General features: G+C 48.1%; 1 protein-coding gene across 2 annotated transcripts in view; it reads left to right on the forward strand.

Annotated features, from left to right (window-relative positions):
• The window catches only part of GFM2 (GTP dependent ribosome recycling factor mitochondrial 2), a 336,627-nt gene that overhangs the window by 183,617 nt on the left and 130,575 nt on the right, over positions 1 to 22,435 (forward strand). For both annotated transcript variants that reach the window (XM_086960777.1, XM_086960778.1), the window contains 2 exons: positions 4,650 to 4,790; positions 4,883 to 4,982. In XM_086960777.1, coding sequence (XP_086816903.1) covers positions 4,650 to 4,790; positions 4,883 to 4,982 — 241 coding nt within the window. The remainder of the gene's footprint in view (positions 1 to 4,649; positions 4,791 to 4,882; positions 4,983 to 22,435) is intronic.

Genomic DNA, 22,435 nt, shown 5'->3' on the forward strand with positions numbered 1-22,435 from the left:
AGGGTACAGGAAACTTTTCCTTGTACCTGGCCAATAGCCAATACAGAATCTAAAACTTTTAGTGCCAAGCTAAGGATGTAATAATCAGGCATCTAAAGCTTCGTCAAAAGTGGTAGTCAATTTTCATGTCTTTTGCATATGGACACCACCAAAAAACTGAAAAAACACAGTGGGATCGTCTGCATTCTAATAATGGTCTCACTCAGTATTTTCCTTTTGTGGATAAGACAGGAAAATTATTAATAGTTCACACATAGCCAGCTGACTAATATTAATAATAATAATAATTATTATTATTATTATTTAAAGTCATTGTGTTAATAATAAACCACTGGTTCACATCCAGACGTATTTAAATATACCAAAACCAATGGCAACTATCTATTCCATTGAGTCTGCACTGTCCTTAGAAGAGAATCTAAAAGAAGAGGTAGTAAAGCCTACTTGCTACATCATTCACATTGAGATGTGCAATGCTATGTTACCATGCGTCCTCCCATTTTATACCAAGACCCCAGTCTTTCACATCCTACTGCTGGATACCATAGTTGGTGGCCCCTCAAGTTTTTATTTTCCTAATAGTGACACGTGTGGATGTATGCTTAACTGTCTTCACACATTGTACTTGGAACAGAAGGTACTGCTCAAGTAAGCTGCTCATTATTATCAGCTACGCAGTGAGCCAATGCTTGCTGTATAGTTCGTACCCAAAGGCTACCAAGATGTAAATTTCAATTATCTCTTGTGTTCCCAGAGTAGTATTAAGCAGATACTTTATAAACTATACATTGATTCAGTGTATACATCACGCAGCTGACAATAAAGTCATGTGGTTGTAGTCTTACTTGACGATCATAAAGAATGTTGGCTGTGAGAAGGAAAATAAATCGAAAGGCCATAATTATTGCTGTAAATTGCTTATGTGTTGGTAATGCCATGTGAGGCCCTTTCTACTCTGTTCATGATCTCCATTTAGGTCTTTTCCCTGCCTACCCATTCTCTCACCCCCTGTTGAATGCCCAGTCTAATAGTTGAGTGAGTTAACATCCATCTTCCCAGGATAGGCCTAATCTGTTACTCCACAATGGTGGGTTCTGAAGATTCCCTTTTTTGAAACCCCGATACATGGTTCCAGGGTGGAAATTGGGGCTATGTGTGATTGGCATCATTGGGGGGTAATGAGTTGACTCCTTTCTTTCTTGCAATTGTTTGGCTATAGTCTAGAAGAATTGAAGTTGATCGCAAGATGTTTTGGGTGCTGGGTCTGGCTCTAGAGAGAAGCCATAGTACGCTGTGAAGGGTCACTGTGGAGAGTCCTGTTCAACTTGTACCTGTATGTTTTCTCCCTGGGTTATAGTTCCTTTCTACGATCTAGTTGAATTTGGGCTGCTTTGTTTGCAGGTTCTTACACTGGGGAGTCCCAAGACCCCCTCTCTATACCGTGGTAGAGCATGGTCTTCACAACTCTGGGACTTCTGTCTTTCTATACAAAGCCATCTTTGTATAATGTCTGGAGTAAGGTGGGATATTGCTTACATACGAGTCTTAACCTTTTCATGGTAAATATTTAACTAATAGTTACGGCTAAATATTTACCTCTGTCATTCCAACAATTTAAATAAGGGTTAGTGCTCTGACATCAGAATGCTAGTGTGAAGTGAATGTTACCTGTGTAAACGGATTGGCGCCACAAAACAACTTGTAAGGGTACAGCAGCGAAGCAGTGGTTAGTTAACCTAACTAGACATGTACTGCCTGGAGGAAAGTGCATACAGTATGCCTCAGCACACACGCACAACCCAAAACACTATAGAGCATGACCTGCCTCTGACTGCAACAATCCAACAAACTAAAGAGCTATTTTTTTCAGAGGTATTGCAGACATGTATTCTTAATGAAATCTAAGTAGTAATAAACTACTGCTTCAATGTTTTTAGCGTTACTTACAGCTTGTGCTTTATGCTGATATAATGAGGGTCATTGTTAGGTTGCGTTGTCGACTTGCTATCAATTGCCAGAACGCATGGTTCATTCTGACACCTTAACTGATTAAAGATCTAGGGAGTCTGAAGGTTAACCGGATGTTTTCTCCTGTACTGCAGCTTGCCTGTGTGTAGCCACTTCCTGAATGCATGCTCTGCCTATGATGCATGTACTAAGGTGGTGCTACATCTGTTTCCATTGTTGAGACATCTGCAACCTACTGTTCATTTCTTTCATGATGGTTACAATTACTTGAAAGAATGTGGCGCCACATGACCGCAGAAGCATTATGGGCTATTTGTCAATCAAGCAATGAGGAGTGATACCAATCTTAGGACTGTCCAAATGCCATGACAAAAGCTGCTGACTTCCACAAACTCACACAGGTGCCTCCCCCAAAAATTCCACCTGGTAAGCTCTGACCAAATCAACACTTTACCAATGTGGCATGTTACTAATGCTGCATGCGTACTTCATGGTTTCATGCATGTGATTTTACCGTGGCCTCCACTGTTCCTTGCACTGCGCATGGACCGACTAAGAAACTGTGTAGACCATGGGTCTCCAACGGGTAGCTCGGGAGCTACCAGTAGCTCGCCAGCTGCTAGAAAAGTAGCTCCTCGATATGGAGTCTAGTCTAGAATGTGATTCAAAGGATGTGGAGCTTAACAGTGCCGCCTTGTGCAGAGGGATCACCAGCGCATTGCAGACCCATGTGAGAGTGAGTGAGTGAGTGAGAGAGAGAGCTAGCTAGCTCTATGGCTGGGAAAAGAGAACAGGTACCTCAAGTGTGGTGTTGAGGACGCCCTTAATTCAGAGAAAACATTTTGTAAAAAGTTTAAAAAGGCAGTGGATATCCAAGTATGATCAGAGCGCAAAAGCAACCTACTGTCCAGCTCTTCGATACGCACAGCCCGAAAATCCTTATCGCCTCGTCCATCTCCGAGGAAACTGAAAAACACTGAAAGCTGTTTGAAATTCTCACCTCTTTCCTGTCTCGCATTGCGAAAAGAAACATCCCCTCTCCCTCCATGGAGTTATGTGAGGACCTTTCTGTCTTCTTTTACAAGAAAATTAAAACCATTTATGAACTATTCTTAGTGCAGAAGCCCGCTAATCAAGGAGAGGTGGCCAACTCCTATCCTGGTCTAGCACTTCCTAGCTTTGCTCCTATAGCCTTAGAGGGAGCTGCAGCTGAACTTGCATGGCTCAGATAAGACTGAGATTCTTTTCTTTGGCATCAAAACCTCTCCGAACCCAGCATCTGTTGGCCCTCTGAAATGCCCCCCATCCAGCTCTAATAGTACGAAATCTGGCAATAGAATATGACTCCAACCTCACCTTTTAGCCCCAAATAAAAGCATTATCCCCCACCTGTTTCTTTACCCTTAGGTCTTTAAGAAGGATGTTACATCTTATCCCGGTGGAGTTTTGCAAAAGTCCATACCTTGAACACATCCAGGTTGGACTATGCCAACAGTCTTTTCCTGGGGTTGCCTGCTATCCTGATCCAGCGTCTTCAAATCATTCAGAACGCTGCTGCCAATCTATTTCTCAAGTTTCCCTCCTCCCCCTGACACCTAGGGCATCTCCATTGGCTTCCAGTGAATAAAAGTATTCAGTTTAAGGCACTCATCTTTGCATTCAGGATCTATACCCACAAAGGTCCTCTTTATCTCAGGCGCCGCTTTAAGCCTTACACCCAGTCGAGAGCACTGAGATCTAATCAGCTTAGACTTTCCAACTCCCACACATTCACAAGGCCAGAAGAGGAGGTACATCATTTGTTTTTTCTTGACCTCGAAGTTATGGAATGCTCTCTTGGTCTGAAATGTAGCCCGACTGAAGCTGTTTTCAAAAAGAGCCTTAAGACCCTACTCTTTGACTCCTTTCTCGACGTCATTTAGTTAGGTCTCTTGTACGTGTTCTTTCCACCAGTGCCGGTACGCCTCTTCGGAGGTAGCTGTGCGCTTTACAGATGCATTGTTTTTGTATTGTATTCAATGGTCTTTCTGTGTTATGAAACCTAGAGGGACCCATGCACTGTTTGAAACCTCCCATGGTAGGTGGGTGTTGAGATGACCAACCATTCACAGTTAGGTGCTTTGTGATGGCAGTGAAATGATAAAATTAACTTTAGCCAGGGTTCTGGAATCTTTTGCTGCATTTCCCTGCATCCTAAATCTCTCGCTACCTTTTGAAGTTTCCCACACATCTGGGACGGCTTGCACCTGCTTAGGTGCCTACTTCTTGAAAAGGGAGTGCAACTCCTGGGATTAAAACAAGAAATGTAACAAACACAGTTGAGTTTCATTATGGCCCACATCATGGAGCGATGGTGATATGTTGCTCTTTATTTTATATGCATCATGGCTTATCAACACTTGGAAAATGTAATATATTTTATCCACACTGTATTGACATGTTTGGCCCTTCAGTCTTTTTATTTAGCCCCATATTGCACTGTGAGGCTAGTGGAGTGCTTTTGAACCTACCAGCCTTATGTTGACAAAGTCTGATGTATTATGTATCTTGGAAAAGAATCGTGGTGTGGTGTGTGTCACGCTACCAGTTGAGGTATGGGATAACAAAGTAGCTGAATAGCAACTAAATAAAATACTCTGTTGTCAGAATAATGTTAAGTATGTTTTCTCACTTGTTTACAGGCCATGGTATGGGGATGATATGTGCGCTTTGGCATTTAAAGTTCTCCATGACAAGCAGCGAGGTCCATTGGTGTTTGTTCGCATTTATTCGGGCACTATGAAGCCTCAATCGTCTATACATAATGTTTCCAAAAACTGCACGTAAGTTAAATAATGGGATTGAACCTATACTCCAGTCTACGCAGTTTCTCCAATTCTGTAAAAGAATTGTTGTGTTTTTTTGTGTTTAACAGTGAAAGAATGAGCCGGTTGCTTTTGCCGTTTGCTGACCAGCACATTGAAATTCCATCCCTTACGGCGGGTAATATTGCACTCACTGTTGGCTTGAAACAGGTAAGTCATGGTTAATTGATTTTTCTGTAATCGGTCAACCTGCAGCTGAAGTGTGCTTTAACCAGCTAATGTTTTTTGATACTGGCAAAATGAGCACATCAAGTTGTAGATGGCTTGTTGGGTGTTAAAATCTACGGTAAGAGCCTTTTTCTTGGAGCAAGGGATTGGCAGAAGCTCTTTTAGACCTGGATGGAGAAGCGGTATAGGCCAGGTGATTTGAAAAGTTTCAGGTGAGCGGTAGCGTAAATAACGTCCTCAATTCGAATGGGCTTATCAAGTTTCTCCGCTTGTTGCGCAGTCAATTTAGTTACTCTGGCAAGGTATGTGAGCAGTCAGTGTCTTGGAGGTCTTGTGCATCGTATAGGGTTTTATAGAAGTCCTCGAAGGTTGCTGCTATGTGAGTGTATTTCATGACCTCAGTTCCTTTCCCACTTCAGAGAGCGCTTACTCTGTCAGTCTGACTTCTGATACCCAGCTTATGAGCTAGGACCCTGCCACACGTATCCCCCCACTGTGTAAACTTTGTTATAAGCCCAGCTATGCGTATACTGCCCTATCTAGATCTAGCCATCGCAGTTGCAACTGAGCAACTGTCACCACAACAGTGAAGTTTCTGCTCGCTTGTGAATTGCTTCGAGTTCCTTCACCTGCCGTTCTAGTTGCTTGTTTTCTGCAACGGAAATAGCAAATAGACCTCCCCTGCCATACTATGGTCTTCACTGTTGCTCAGAATGGTACATATATCTGCCTCCCCAATGTCATAGTCTCCACGTTCTAACCATTTCTTGGGCCTCATCCACTCGTAGCGTGAGTAAAAGTGGGGTATGATCTGACAGGGCCAGGGGCTCAATGGATACCTCTTGGCATGCCCAGAAAGTTGTCGATGAGTGTGTATGTTTTAGGAGCTGGGGAGTAAAGTGTACTCTGTGTTGTGCAGGTGTAATATTCTACACAGGTCTCCCAGCCCTCACTCTTGCAGCCATTCCACCCCTGCACTTGAAATGGCCTGTCTGACCAAAATGCTCTCCTGACCTGTTGAGGTTGTTATTCATAATCAGTTTGAGGTTCCCCTCCCAGCAAGACTGTTGACTCTGGGGAGTCTAGAGTGTCCAAAACTGCGGTCCGCAGGAAGTTTTCTTGGTTCTTGGTTGGGTCAAAGATAGTCGCAATGGTGAACGATATCCCCCCTATACGAATGCGGTAGGCCATCAGTCTACCACATATCGTGGCCACCTAACTCCCTACCACCCCTTAAAAGGACTGGGAGAAGAAAATGGCCACTCCCATCTTTTTTGTTGGGCTAGAGGAAAAATATTGCTATGGGTAATATTGCGACTTCAGTCTGTACAAGTTCTGTTTTAGTAGATGTGTCTCCTGCAAGGGACAAATGTCTCCTCCTTTCTATCCCGGGAAAGACCGACCTCTGCGCTCTTGACTGGGCTTTTAAGGTCCCTCAATATTGAGGCCCGATTACCTTGACATTAATGGTTGTGTGTGTGGATAGTGGTGTATATCAAGGGTGTACCTCCTAATTGGACGGGGTTCCCTGCACCTGGTCTATTAAGTAGGTGGGTGTGCATTGTAAGGTCTGCTTAGCCTACCTGGTATCCTTGACTGTCTCTTTGTAATTGTGTGAGTACTGTCTCCCCGCCCGCCTCAAACAATAATATGAACAAATAGAGCCCAGTCAGCACTGTAGTTATGAAGAAGACTCCAGAGGGCATAACCCGGACAGAGGGCGGGCCAAACTACATCAAGTATTATTCAGAAAAGTCCTGTTTCCTCCTGCCTTTCATATGCTTTAGAACAGGGAGAGGGGCTGCTGGCCAGGGGTAGAGGCCTGCAGAATAAGATCCCAGGTGAATTCCCAGGCTCAACCTATATCTTGGTGGTCCATCTCTCCAGCCAGGCTGTCTATAACTGTTTGCCGCTACTGTGCTGTGTTTTCCAGGGCAAGATGCAGGCCTTCGGGGATCTCATGCCCCATTGCCCATGATGCTCTCATCCATCTGTGGTCTTGCGGGGTCTTCTTGGTGAGTCTGTGGCAGTTCCTTGTGGCATTTCAAGGAGTTGCTGTGCCTCACTCAGAATTTGGACTCGATGGAGCATGTCTTCCCATTGGAGGATTATGCTGAACAGGTGACCCCCAACTACATGAGTTGCCTTTATTTTTTTAGTTGCTCTGAGATTGTTGACACTCTCTGCATTTTTCAAAAGTCATGATGGAGAGGTCTCATTTTAGCCCAAGTTTGTGGTCCTGGCCCTGTGGTGGACATGAGGAAGTCTGAAAGGTGCTCCACACTCGCATCTGCATGACTCACTCTACACCCTCCATCAAACTGGATAGTGTTCTCCGTGTCTAGACACATGATTTTGCAATAGAGAGTCTGCACATAGCCTATTATATCTGACCCTTCCGCTCCAGTTTGCGCCCCTTGAATGCGAATATTGTTCCTGTGCAAGCCCCTCTGTTGATCCTGGAGACATGGGGACTCCTTGTTGTATGTGTTCCAGCTCTTTGTCTCGAGCTGGTTCCTGTCTTCCAGGGAAGAGAGCCCGTTGCTGACCGCCTCTGGGTCTTGTTTCATCGCTCACAGGTCCTGTGATGCTCGCATTTCACCTTTTCTAGGTCTTTGCAAAAAGAGTTAAAAAGTGACACCATGAATGCTATAGTCAGGGGCGCATCATTGTCTCCTCTGACTTATGTGAAGGGGCAACGTTGAGATGACTGGTCTTCTTCGGGGTTATGCTCAATGAACAAGTGAGCATGTTTTTCAAGCTTTGCTGTTTTTTGCCCCTAGACACCATCATTGAGAGAGTCCTGTATTATAGTGCTGGTAGGGAAGCTGAGATCACAGTTACAGTGATGCATCAGGGAGTCTGCCAGATCAAGGGCCCACACAGTCCACACATCTTGTCATATGTTCTCTTCTGGTTTCTCTGCAGGTTAGTTTCTGAACTCCAGCGGGTTCCCTCAGGCTTCGGCTGGTGGGATAGGTAGGATGGTGCTCTGAGGTGATGATCCTCCAGGGTGTGATGCCACAGCTTTCGTCTCTGTCAGCCCTTGTCCAGTGCTGTGCAGGATGTGCTGGGTCCATCATCTGCTGCTCCTGAGATGCAGTGTGGGCCTGGAGCTGTGTTGGGATGCTGCTTTGGTGCCTCTGGTCAGGCTCGGTAGGCATCATTGTGGGCCGCACTGTTATTGGGACGCCGGACCTTGCAGCCCAGATGCCTCGTTCAGCCAGGGCCTATTTCACGGGTCAGAGTTAAAGCTCTATAGTTGATTCAGCTCAGGTACGCAATGCCCATTGGGCTGACAGGGCTTCAGCCCCCCCGTCGCCTGTCTCAGCCCGAGCTACTGAGGGCTCGGCTGAGCAGTGTCTGAAGTCTAATTTCCTGCACGCCCGACTTTTTCACAGGTCTTTACTAAGATTTGTTAACTGGTTACAGAGGCTTTGTTTTTATTCTGGGTCCAGTACCTCCTGGGCCCCCACTCTGCCTATTCCTTACATTTGCCTTTTACATTTACTGCATTAGTGTGAGAATGCATTTCATGAAAAGAAATATAGAGTTGCCAAAAGAAAAATGCCAGCCGTGTGTTGTTTAACGAGCCTGCAAAGACCTCGTCTTGACACTAAATTGGGTTATAAATAAACAAGCATGGGCATAACCAATAGGTCTCGCCTTTGGGACCGTATACGGGTTTAGTCAGAGATATTGGCTTTATCAATGTCTTTAAACTATGTTGTAGAGCAGTGTTGCAGCATATTTAAAAATTATAATAAAAAAGTGTTATAAGCATTTGTTATCTTATATATAACCAAGAACACATTATGTAGAACTGAACGAGCCTATGAAAAAAGAACATAAAAAGTGTCTTCTAGTGTGTTGTTCTTGCAGTGCTGGGAACTTCTTCTGGTCTGTTCTAATACTTACTTCTTATAGTTTTTTTCTATGGGGGGGGGATACATAAACACCGTTTGGGTGGATGCTAGGAAATAGTACCTGAATTACAAACATGAGCAGCAGACGTACACCAGGGGAGAATCAACAGATTCCAGATTCCAAGGGCAGACTGAGGTGGTGTTGAGGTGATGTTGCTGGTGCGGAGGTGATGCTCAGGTGATGCAGAGTGATGGTGCTGTGCTGAGTCATGCAGAGTTGGTGTTTTTCTGCACAGGTCCTCAGGTGGTGCTGAGGTGGTGCTGAGATGGTGCTAAGTGATGCTGAGATAATGCTGAGGTGGTGCTTCGCTGATGCTGAAGTGCTGCATTGGTGCTGAATTGCTGCTCAATGGGGCTGCGCTGGTGTTGCACTGGTGCTGTACACTGATACGGAGGTGGTGCTGTGCGGATGCTGAGATGGTGAGGTGTTGATATTGAGGTGGTGCTGCGCTGGTGCCGAGAGGGTGGCGCTGCACTGGTGCTGAGGTGGTTGTGCGCTGGTGGTGGTGCACTGATGAGGAGGTGGTGCTGTGCTGATGCTGAAGAGGTACAGTGGTGATGATGATATGATGTTAAGGTGGGGATGCTTTTCTGGTGCTCAAGTGGTGCTGAAGGATGCTGAGTTGGTGCTGTGCTGAGGTGATGCGCGAATGCTGAGGTGGTGCTGCATTGGTGGTGCACTGATGCAGAGGTAGTGCTGCGCTGGTGCAGAGGTGGTGCTAGGCTCGACCTAATAAACTGGCCATATTACCAATTATTGCCTGTAAGAAAATCGAGACAAGTTAAAGCTGTTTAGCATATAATCAGAAAGATAATTTTATATTTCTAATTGGAATAATGATAGAATGAAATGGGGAATAAAAGTGTGAAGTTCTGTTGATTGCATAATAAAAATATACCAACACAGAGCACCTATCCTTCTAGTGCTTGTATTTCGAAGACATATGGCAAAAATCACCTATTCCAAGAACAATACTTTATTCTAAGAAAAATTGTATAAAGTATGCTCCTTAAATATAACAAATACAATGTTTGCCCTATGCTTGATTAAGGCAGATTCAGAACTGTAAATGCAGCCAGCCTCCTCTGATGTGCTGTGACGGAGATTACTTCTTGTTCTTATGCAATTATAGGTAGCAGCTTCATATGCAGGGCAAACTCCTGACTTTTGCATCGGACTGAAGCGATTGACTGGAAACGTGCAGCAGCTAAAATAAGGAATTGTCCTGCCAACAGCTACAACCAATCAGACTCGTTTTGCTGCCCCACAGTGGGGCCTTGGGTGGAGGTGCCACATGTACTCTTGTGTAGGCCCGGTGTGAAGCCTGTGGTGCAGCATGTGAGTCCTCACGAAGCATAGGTCATGATCGCATTGCCCGGACTCTCTCCTCCCATTGCTGAGGTCACAAAGGATTAAGGAGGAGGTAGTCTGACGGCAGCACGATATAAAGCTACTTCTCTGGTGCTTTGTAATAGGTTATTACAAGCTACAAGAGATGTGGTTTCTTATTACATGCATGTTTTAAAGTCAGAACGCCCCCATAATAAGAAAAATCTCCACACCAATATAATAAAGACTACAGTATCCTACATATATAAAACATCTAAACAAAAAAACACAGAATAACATAACCTACCACCATATATTTTTATGAACAACCAAGGCAGAAAGCAGGTGCCAGATAACGAGCAATAGCTGCATATCAGGGGGATTCAATCCACAAACCGTCCTAATTTAGTATTTACATATTAGAGTAAATTGTCTGATTTGAAGGGATAGAATGTTCCTGAATCCTTTATTTATGGAAGTAATGCAACAGAGCACTCATGCCGGACTGTGAAGTGGTTAAGTAAGGGACATCTTCCGGTCATGGTGTACTGCTGCTATTGAATGGCATCCCAAGCCATCGGAAGGGGCTCCGATAAGGTAAAGTGCCGCTTTGCAGCTCTGTAGGCCACAGGCCTCAAGTCTGATGCTGCCAATTGGAGCTGCAGTGGTCAATTTCAGATTCCCCATCTCGAGACAGATGAGAACGCCCATTTATTGACACAACAATAGTGTCATTTTCTGAGCTGAAAGAATAAACGCCCCTGCAGACTGTCTCACCAAGAACAATGTGCGTATGATTATTTTAGTGACCTCGAAAGAGCACGTAATCATTCAAAATAACGGCTGTACTTCCTTTTATTAATATGTTAGGTTTTTCTCTATTATGAAGATGCAAGAGGTTAATGGTAAGCTATTTGTTGGTAAAGATGTTATGGCGCTAGCAAAATGTTAATAACAGTTTTAAAATAAATTGCGTTTTTATTTACTACGTAACATCACGCTGCCCCACCTGCTCCCAGGTGGTGCTTTAAATGCAGGCAGCAATCGCAAGCCATTTAAGCAATAAATAAATAAATAACCTGGGTCTGTGAGTTGCTAATAGTCTCCCATCCACTCAGTAGAGGCTGCGGTGCCCCCAGGGCCATGGGCCAAATTGTGCGCAGTTGTTTTGTGGACGAAATTAACCCCTCACACGTCCACTTCCTTTCTTCATGCTGTCTCTTTTCCATGGCAGAGGCACTTGGCGGTCTCTGGGACTCCGGATCAATTGTGTACAGTCTCAGAGGAAAGAAAGAACACCCCGGTCATAGATATGTTAAATTGGTGTAGCTTCCAGTGGCTTTGTAAACCAAACACGGAGAACACCACAGACTAATTAATGAATGCGAAGCAATGTGAAAAAGTAGCGTCTTGAGATCAGTGTTTAAAAAAAATATATGTTGAGGCCAGTGCTTTCCTGTGCCGCTTCAATCACAGGGCAGTGTATTTTGGCACAGAAGCTTATGTCTTCCCCTCCGGTACCGCCAGTTACCTCTTTTCATCTCTCTCCGGCTTGATTTGGAGCACGCTGCCCAACTCATCGACATCTTGGCAGAGAAAGAAGCCCCACTCCAGCGGACAATAGGATTGCACGTCACCTAGGAGTTGCGTGCCCTGACTGCTTCTACAGCTGTGAAGTGTAAGCTGCCTTTGAGAACTTGTCACTACGTCACCAGCTGTCACGTTTGTGATTATAGCCCACAAAATAAACATGCTGGGCGAGGCCGAAAAGAGAGCAAAGATGGGTGCTCAAATTAGGCATTCGTTGACGACAAATTCTGAGTGCTGATAGCAGTCCCGAAGTATTAATAAGGAGAAAACATGGCCTGTGGCACCATCTAGTGGTGGGGCGGCATAAGGCGCCTCATGCGAAAGGGAAAGTGAAAGAGATCGCGCGTGCTTGTGCGGATGAGAGTAAGCTGGTCGCCGCATTGGAAGCACTTCCAAAAAGCCAGTTACTAAATGTCTCGCTGACAGCGCATGCGCGCTGGATCAGCGAGACCTAAAAAGTATGTATTCATTTGTAATGTTACCTTTCTCTCTTTGTTCCCTTTAATTATCAGAAAGGCTCCATGTTTTCCATTTTTACATATAAATACAGACAGAAAACATTTATTTTCTAGTCTGTATTTATTTTTAAATATGGGTAAAAACGTAAATTGGGTTACTTTTTGGGTAATTCCAAATACTGTCTACCATGACTGCCAGGCCAATAATTGTGTGGCTTGATATGTTAGTGGGCTTAAAAAGAAAATCAATTTAGTAAAGAGGCTTTAAAGAGCAGTACATATACACAAAGTTGATATTGAAATTTGCATATTTTCTTAAAAGTGCATTAATGTATCTTCTGCGGGTGTTTACAGGATTGAAACCTAGTAGACATTCAAGCATATTTACTGGTTAAATAAATGTGGAAATATACAAATTTTATCTTAATTTTTCCACAAAACCCAAAATAAATATGGATAAATACAGATAAAATTAGCAAAAAAGAAATATGGATAAATACCGACAGAAATGTAATAAAAATAAATACCACAAAACCGGGAGGTCATGGATCATTCAGGCAGCCCTAGAATACAAATAAAAGTGCTTTCTAGTTATATTTGCTGGTCGAAGTATATACGGATAAGTGCTGAAAATAGGGCTGTCTCTAGGCCGCTCTCGCTTTAGCACCAGTCGTTGGCTGTGGCATGCCTCAGGGTCTTGGGACTCCTCCCGCGCTGCTGAGGGGGATCAACCTCAGATTTCTGGCACTCTACTGTGACTGGCGGGCAGAAGGTTGAAAACAGCATCTCATGCAGGTGTCATCTTGGCCACGCCCCATGAAAGCAGTATCTAAAAGAAATGCCAGACCCATACTCTTTCATTAATATACAAAGGAAACATCTTTCCATATATAAGTAATACACACTTGTAGTTCTTCAATTTCCTGTTATTTTTGTACCGTCTGGGACATCAAAATAATGAGGTGGCAACCCTAATCATAGGACTGGAAGTTTGTTTCATGATCAGCACTTTATTTATTTTCTCCACCCTCGATCCCTGTGTGATGACATAATAGCAATAGTTTAACTTATATCTGAACCCCTACACCGCCATCAGTAACATGCTGAGTTATGTCAAGTGTCTAGGAATGCATCATTCTCGCCCTCACTTTTATGCTCACCCTGCACTCACAGCGATCACAATGAACTCACACTGATCACCATGCACTCACACCATTCACCTGCTCACCCTGCACTCACAGTGATCACTCTGCACTCACAATGCACTTGCACTGTTCACCCTGTACCTCATCCTGCTGTCATACAAGCACACTACTTACCCTGCACTCATGTGATACTTCACTCACCTGTCTCCCTCAATGCTCAATCTGCAATCCCACTCAAATAAGCCCATCACTAACCAAGCATTAATTTATCCCACTCTGCACTTACATCCGCACCCAAATTCATATGGCCACCACATTCACCCTGCAGTCACTCCTCTTACCCTACCCTCACACTGTCGCATCACTAACTGTGCACTCCCTTGGGCACTCCTGCCACCCACACAGCACAGTGTTAATGTCCCTGCTACAAAGAACGTGTACCATTCAGATCACAGAACTGAGTGAGTAAACTATGAGTAGATAAGATGCATTGTTGGAGAGTGGCAGTGAGGGAATTCTTGGAGAAGGAGGAAATGGGGAAGGGGGCCAAAAATTGACGGTTGCACCGTGGGCAACCACTGCTAGGGTCAGCCCTGGCTGGGAGTGTTAGCCACCCCCGAAGTTTGGGTCTAGTTGCGCCCCTGATTCAGCTGCCACAATTTTGAAGTGCACTGTCTCTAGGCCGCTCTGGCTTTAGCACCAGTCGTTGGCCGTGGCATGCCTCAGGGTCTTGGGACTCCTCCCGCGCTGCTGAGGGGGATCAACCTCAGATTTCTGGCACTCTACTGTGACTGGCGGGCAGAAGGTTGAAAACAGCATCTCATGCGGGTGTCATCTTGGCCACGCCCCATGAAAGCAGTATCTAAAAGAAATGCCAGACCCATACTCTTTTATTAATATACAAAGGAAACATCTTTCCATATATAAGTAATACACACTTGTAGTTCTTCAATTTCCTGTTAAGTTTGAGGAACAATGTTCCAATACTGTTACTGGTAACAGGTCAGATGGTTAAAGTGCCACAGGAGTTTACCACACTCTGCCTCTTTGCCAGGAAACTGTGTATCTAAAAACATTTTTCAAGATTCATTTTGACATAAAGATGAGAGTGATGGATAGTGAATGCACATTAACATCACTCTAATTAATATTGCTATTGACATAAGAGAAATTTCCTTTTTGAATGATGTTCTGGTCATGAACGTTTACCATCAAGTTTTTCAGTCCCTTAGTCTTTTGATTCAGCATCTCATCAATGGACACTATGAAGTTTACCGCTTTGCCAATGACTGTAGGCTTTATGGTGGTGTTAATCAATCCAGCCTGGCATTTTGACCAGTGATTAGGATCCACTAATTTAGCAATACATGTTTATTCAAGCTAAGATATTATTAATGTTGACTGGTGACTCAGTTTATGGATTTGATACAATCTGCTAATTTGTTTTTTGCATGTGAGCTGGGACTTATCAAATTGCTTTGAGTTAGTTGTCTCAGTATCAAGACTTGGGTAGGCTTTGAGGTGCTCCTTCTCTCTTAGATAGTGAAAAGCTCAAAGCTGTCTTTACTTCTTAGCTCTGCTCATTCTTGGCTCCAATGTGTATGAAACATTTGATCTATATAAGGTTGGTGTGGGACTGACTGTTTTTCAGTTAATTTATATGAATACATTTATCCTCAGTTTCCTTTTTTACCAGGAGGCTTTTATCCATGAAGTTGTATGGATTCTTCCTCTTAGGAAGGAATGTTTTCTCTTCATTTGGCTACCTACATTGGAGGAATCCCTGACACAGCGGCATCATCCTCCTGGGTCCGGCGATTCTGTGTTGAATCTGTAGAGGCGGTGGTGACCTGTGGCGGCCTGCTCATCCTGCAGGGGCGGCCATTGTGTGCTGGAGCGGGCCGGAGCTCTACAGGCGGTGGCGGTCGGGACGCCGCTGCTGCCCTGACCGTGGTGGTGGTGGTGCCGGAGTGTTGGGAGCTGTGGGGACCCCGAGGGTCCGATCGCCTGCGAAGCGGGTGCAAGTGTTGGCGCGCCGCAAGCCCAGCGCCCAATTTAATCGGCCAGCGCCTCAGCTGGCGTAAGGAGAAGTGTGGGCGCCTACACGTCCAGATCGCGGGTTGGCCCCAGGCTGCAGGCACTAGATCCGGATCCCGGTGGTGAGTGGGGCTGAAGCCAGCTGTCAGCTCGGGCAGCGGGGCAGGGGAGCGTGCTCTCCACCCCCCTTCTCTATCCTGGTCCGGTGAGGGGAACGATCTGTTCTTCCCGGTTGCCGGCACTGCCGCATGTCTTGGCGGGCGGCCTGAAGTCGTTCGCTGATCCCCCTGCTGAGTTCTCGACACCCGGGGTGCGGGGGTTCGGCTGTCAGCCAGGGCAGTAGCGCACGCGGGAGACGCGACCCCCCCCCCCCCCCCCTGTGGGCCTGACACTGCGGGCTTTGTATCTAAGACTCGATAGGAGGTGGCGGCCTCTGGACCTAGTGGGCCCTGTCGAGTCCTGCCGCTCCTTTGGAGTGGGGAGCGAGGGTGCACACATCGCAGCCCGCGGTGGGAGTGTGGCTGGCCCTGACGATTGACTGTATCCGCGATCACCATCATTAGGCCACGGATGGTGCACAGATTCCCCCTTGCTGAAGCTGTGGTCATTCTGGACCCCCGGAGGGCGGAAGGGTTCGGCTGTCAGTCTGGGCAGCGGCGCAGGCGGGAGACGCGTGGCCCCCCCCTCCTCCGCTGAGAGGGGGCAGCTTTTAGTTCTGGTGGGCCCTGGCGACTCCTGCCGCTCCCGGTTGGGTGAGGGGCGGGTGTGCGCAAGTCGTGGCCTGCTGTGGTTGCGCCAACGACCATCAGCCTGACACCACGGAAGGTCTATCTCCCTCCCCACCCGCGGGTGACCCTGGAGACTGGTTTGAGGCCTGTTGCGCAGGAGGGGCCGGGGTCCTTTCCCTTTTCAGTGGCGGGTCAACAACAGCGGTGTGAGTGGTTTGTGGCCCGAAGGGTCCCCCCCTCCCAATCTGTGACTACCGCGGGGCTGCGACGGCGAGATACGCTACATTGGCCCTATTCTCACTCACTCCCTGAGGTCTGCACGTAGTCAGTTGTTTGGACAGAGGGGGTGCCCTCTGGCCGAATGTTTAGCGGGTGCCACTCGGGCCGGCTGGTCGCCCGGGTTCCCTGGGTGGACATCGGAGCACTTCCATCTGGCAAGCCCCCCGATCCCCCCCCCCCCCCGAATTGCTCCTGGAATTCTCACTCAGTCGCTAGTTCCTGGCCGCCTCTCTCGCTTGGAACTTTCACCCCCCCCTTGGTCTCCTGCAGCCGTAGCGACATTGGGACCTGCCCCTGGTCATGGATAAGGGCCCCAAGCCTACACCGGCATCCACACAGTCCAAGATAGACCGGTTCACTACTTCCGAATTGAAGCCGCCGGGGGGGTGGGGGGGGCGGCAGGGGGACCTCCACTCCCACAGGGCACAGACCTGGCTACCATCCTCCAGGCTATCAGTACTTCTCAAGCGTCTGTCGAGGGGAAGATTGGAGAAATTAAGATGGATGTGTTCCTCCTCAGACATGACCTCCGCAACGCTACCGCACGCTTGACAGAGGCTGAATCCCGCATCCCCACTGCACAACATCTCTCAACCTAAAGATCAAGTGGCCCAACTTCGTACTCGTACCGAGGAGCTTCACAGGCGTGCCGAGGATGCGGAAAACCGCGCATGTTGCAACAACCTCCGTCTGGTGGGGTTTCCCGAGGGGGTGGAAGCGGGACAGACAGCCACCTTCGTTGAAGATTGGTTCAAGTTATGGATGCCGGCTGATGCCCTGTCGACATGGTTTGTTGTGCAGAGGGCCCACACGTCCTTGGCGCCCAGGCCTCCTCCTGGTGCCCCATTCCGCCCCATTATCCTGAAAGTCCTTAACTTCAAAGACCGTGACGCCATCTTGCAGGCTGCCAGGGCAATAGGTCCCCTCAGGTTCAAAAACCTCGTCATTATGATATTCTCGGACTATACCAAGGAGGTCCAAGACCTTCGGCGCTCCTACACGGAGGTCAAGAAGAAGCTGTGCACCCTGGGGCTGCAATACCAACTCCAATTTCCGGCGCGCCTTCGAGTAATTTTTCAGCGCAAAACTCAATTTTTCGAATATCCCCTGGCTGCTTGGACGTGGCTGACAGAGGAACGTCCCCTTCGCCCCTGACATGAGGGTGCCTTGGATCACACGGGGCGCAGCTGGGGGGGGGGGGGGCCAAGATCACCAAGACGCCAGCGCCGGCGTTGCACAAGGTCTCGTAAGGGGCACCAGTCACGTACTTCGACATCCAGATCCCTCAGTGTAACGGCTCCTGACCGCAGAGACTCCTCCAGTCAATCATGCTCCTCACTGCGCGGCAGGCCCCGATCCGCCAACAACTTACTGGGGTCGTCCCTACCACAGGCCCGGGTGGACCCGGACCTTTCCCACACTCCCACTTTCTAATAACCAAGTGTTCAGTATAGGACAAACGACCTCCAGTGGGGTGCAGCGCTTTAGTGGGGTGGTCGTCAATCTCTGATGGACTTCTATGTTACTGTACATTGCTACATGCCGGTGCTTTGCTTATCCATTCTTCTGGAGGGGTCCTCCACGCTACCGATCCGAGCGTTTTAGTTTGGTTTAGTTAAAATGGGGGGTCCGTTCTTGAATTATAGGGTGGGGGGAGGGGGATGGGGAGGTTAGGGGGGATTTCTTCCCCAGTTGTTGTTCTTTCAGTTATTCTGTTGCTTCAGCTCCCACGGACAGGTATATGCCTCAACTGTTAAGATTGTACTATCTCTTATTCCGCAGGAACAACTACGCACATATCGGCTCCAGCTCACACTCACACCACCGAAAGGGGTGGTGCGGCCCAGCCCCAGACACCACCCACCATGACTGACGACATTGCAACCAGGGCTTCCCTCCACGTCCTGTCCTGGAATGTCAACAGCCTCCTGGACAGGCTGAAGCGCACCGCGATCCTGCACTATGCGCTGTGCCTCCACATTGACATCCTCCTCCGGTTCGGGTAGGACAGAGTGTGGCACTCCGGCTTCTGCAGGGGCTACCGAGGGGTGGCCGTCCTCATGCGGCGCAGCCTACCCTTTGTTCTGTCCCGGGTGATACACGACCCTCAAGGCACATATGTGATGGTATGCGGCTCTCTGGCCGGCTCCCCGCTACATCTTATGTCCATATATTCGCCTTCCTCTATGCTTATCTCAACACTGACACAGACTTCCGCCCTCCTGGCCACTCTCCCCATAGGTGTCATGGTTGTAGGCGGCAATTTCAATGCGGTCTCCAGTCCAACAATGGACACAACAGGCCCTCCCTCTGCTGTCCGCATCGCGCAAGCCAAACAATTGAGGTAATGGGCCAAGTCACTGGACCTCTGCGATGTGTGGCACATGTGGCACCCGCGGTCATCCTACTTTACACACACCTCCGCAGCCCACCACACGCAGGCACGCATAGACATGATCTTTCTCCCTGCCACAGACTGTTCAACAGTTGTAGACACTTGTATCCTACCCAGGAGAATTTCGGACCACTCCCCGATGCACCTTAGTACAGGGGCTCCTCCTCCCTCCTCTCACCAAACATGGAGGATGAATGCGTGCTTCCTCCAAGACAAAGATTTCAAGACGTTGATAGGAAAGGAGCTCGAACAATACTTCCTCACCAACGAGGGCTCCGTATCTTCACCGGGGACCCTATGGGAGGCTGGAAAGGAACCATCCGGGGCTTCGCGAAGGGACAACTCAAGAAGCAGAAAGAGGAGCAGCATCAGGAAATCACTGCGAAAGAAGCGCAGGCGCTTCGTTTGGAACAGTCCCCCTCCCTGCTTGCTGACGCCGCCCAAAGCCGACAACTGGCCCTTCTCTGGTCCGAAATTAGACAACTGTCTCAGTGGCGCAAATTTATGTTGGGGGGGACAAAAATTGCACGATTTTGCACTATTTTGCACAGGCTGGCCACCTTTCCCAGGGCGAACCGTATAATTCCGGAAGTGGTAGATGAACAGGGAATGGTACGATACTCCCCCTCAGCGATGTATTTGCTGGCTACTATCGGTGCTTGTATGCTGCACAAACTCGCGAATCATCGCTCCATGATCTCCTTGGTGGGTATCCTGTCAGTCTCCTCCAGTTGGAGGAGGCAGCCCAGAAAGACCTGGACCGCCCCAAAAAGAAAGAAATCGAGGAAGCCATTTCTCTTACATCCCTGGGTAAGACTCCGGACCAGACGGTCTTCCGCAAGAATACTATGCGGCTTACCGCGACACACTAGTGCCCCACTTGGCTGGCCTTATTCAGGAGGCTCTTGATTGGGACTCCTTTCCACCGGAGTCGGCCATTACCACTATTGTGGTTATTCCGAAAACCCAGCCCCCTCCCATCACTGCGCGGATTACCGGCCTATATCCCTTCTCAATACAGAGATCAAACTTTATGCCACTATCCTGGCCCAACGGCTGAACGGCACCTGTCCACGTTAGTCCACCCAGACCAGTGTGGCATGCGCGACCCGTCATTGCCTCCGAAGGGTGCAATCGGCACTGGCCACCCGAACGTACTCACCCCCTATTTGGCCCTCCTCCTTATAGATTTCGAAAAAAGCTTTCGATTCGGTGGATTAGGCTTATCTCCAAGACGTGTTGATGGAGATGGGATTTGGGCCCCAGTTCTGGGCTTTGGTCCGGGTGCTATACGCACGGGCGAGGGTGCTGGTGAACGGCGTCCTGTCCGAGACCTTTCCCATTGCCAGGGGTACGCGGCAGGGCTGTCCCCCTTACACCCCTGTTGTTTGCTCTGGCAATGGAACCTCTGGAGGCTCTGGTGCGGGCTGTCGTCCGGGTTAAGGGATGGGAGTGGCCGAATTCCGACACTGACAAGATTGCGCTTCATGCGGATGACGTCCTGCTCTTTCTGACCGAGCCCGCTTCCTCTGGCCGCACTGTCTCCGGCTTTTGCAAACGTTTGGGCATGCATCAGGTCTTAGGCTGAACCCAGGGAATTCAGTACTGGTCCCACTTCATCTGTCAAGGGACTGTTAAGATTCCGATATTCCGATCCGGCACAATTCCTTTAAATATCTTGGAATATGGATCACCATGCTACCGGAGCTGTTCTGGTCCCTCAACGTGGCTCCATTGGTCAAAAAGACCAAAGATGACCTTAAGAAATGGAAGACATTGCCCCTGAACGTTCTGGACCGGGTCGCCTTATTTAAAATGCTTATCCTCCCTAGGTTCCTCTATGTCCTCCAGAACACCCCGTTCTGTTTCCCTAGATCCTGGTATTAGGAGTTGGATGGCCTACTGACCCGATTTTTATGGGCGGCAGGAGGCCACGCCTGGCCCTCTCCACATGCAGAGCATCAAAGGGTTTTCTTGCTTTGACGGGGGCATGGGCATGACACACCTATATCTCTACTATATAGCTACATGTTTGCTAGTGGTTCATGATTGGTTCAACGGGGGATGGTCTGACCCGGCCTACCGGCTGGAGTTGTGTGGGGTGGGATTTTCTAAAGTACAAGCCATGTTGTACGGAGGGCCGTCCCGATTCGGCTGCCCTACCTAACACGCTTGGTATTCCTGGCTTGGCAGGCGTCTCTGCGCCATACCGGTTGGGCCAGCAAATTGACCCAATGCACCCCCCTCTGGCATGGGGTTTGGCTCCGGGAGGTGAGCGGTTTACACGGGTTCAGAACCTGGGACCTCATAGGCATAACACAGCTTGGGGACGTTTGGGCGAGGGACCATATGCCTTCCTTCCAAGATCTGTGCAGCCGCTATTCCCTACACCCCTCCCAATTGTACAGATACTTACAGTTAAGACACGCCCTTCACACACACGCCGCAGATGGTACTCGGCTCCCGAATTACAGCCCCACGGAGGCCCAGACGTTATTGGGGGATTTGGGCAGGGGGCATTTCCCGTATATACTGCACTTTAATTAACAATACTCCCGCCTCCCTGTACAGACTGAAAGACCAATGGACAGGCTGGGTGGGGCCCCTGGGCGAAATGGACTAGCGTGATGCGCTTATGGCGCCCAGAACAATAACAGCCTCCGCCAAACTTAGGCTAATCCAACTATACTATTTACAAGCCACTTACCTTACCCCGGTACTCCTTCATCGAGCGGGGCTACGCCCTGACGCATCATGCACTCGGTGCGGCCAGAACCCAGCAGATTTTTTCCATGTGGTCTGGTCCTGTCCCCAGCTGACAAATTTCTAGTGTGCCATTGAAGAAGAACTTACGGAGGTCTTGGGATGGACAGTTCCACACGACCCATGACACTCGCTATTGGGGATCACGGACGGGTTGGACAGGTCCCGGAACGATAAGACCTTCTTCAACACAGCTCTGATAGTGCCAAGCGCGACATAGCTGCCGCATGGATTTGTCCCGACTCACCAACTCTGGGAAAGGGGCGCGAAGGCGTGGACTGGTGCGCGACACACGAGAAAGCTCTATACGCAGCACGCAGATACCCCAAGAAATATCGGAGGGTGTGGGGTAAATGGTTTGGTGCTGTCGAAGAGTAGAGTATCATTCGCTTTGTACCTGTGGTTGTACACCTCACGGTGTGCAGTACTGGGGTCATGTGGAGTTTGATGATGTACCTGCATTCTTACTGTCCGTGACTTTGCTGATTTGTCTGTGTTGAAATTCAATAAAATTTGGATATAAATAAAATGAATGTACATGCGTTGCGACTTCTTGCAAAAAAGTGAATATTCTCATAACCTATAGGCATAAACATGGAGAGAATTGTCAAAAATATGTGACAGAAAATTGTATTTTTGACCATCAAACCTGGATAAGGGATCTGGGGGCAAGTTCTTTCTTCCAAAATTGGGCTAGAGAAAGCCTGGCTACTTACAGGTGGTTTAAAGACGTTTCCCTGACAGAGTGGAAGAGAACACACTTTTTAGTCCCCTCCTCCTGTTT

The sequence above is a fragment of the Lissotriton vulgaris genome, chromosome 3_1, assembly GCF_964263255.1.
Source record: "Lissotriton vulgaris chromosome 3_1, aLisVul1.2, whole genome shotgun sequence".
In the NCBI taxonomy this organism is placed as follows: domain Eukaryota; kingdom Metazoa; phylum Chordata; class Amphibia; order Caudata; family Salamandridae; genus Lissotriton; species Lissotriton vulgaris.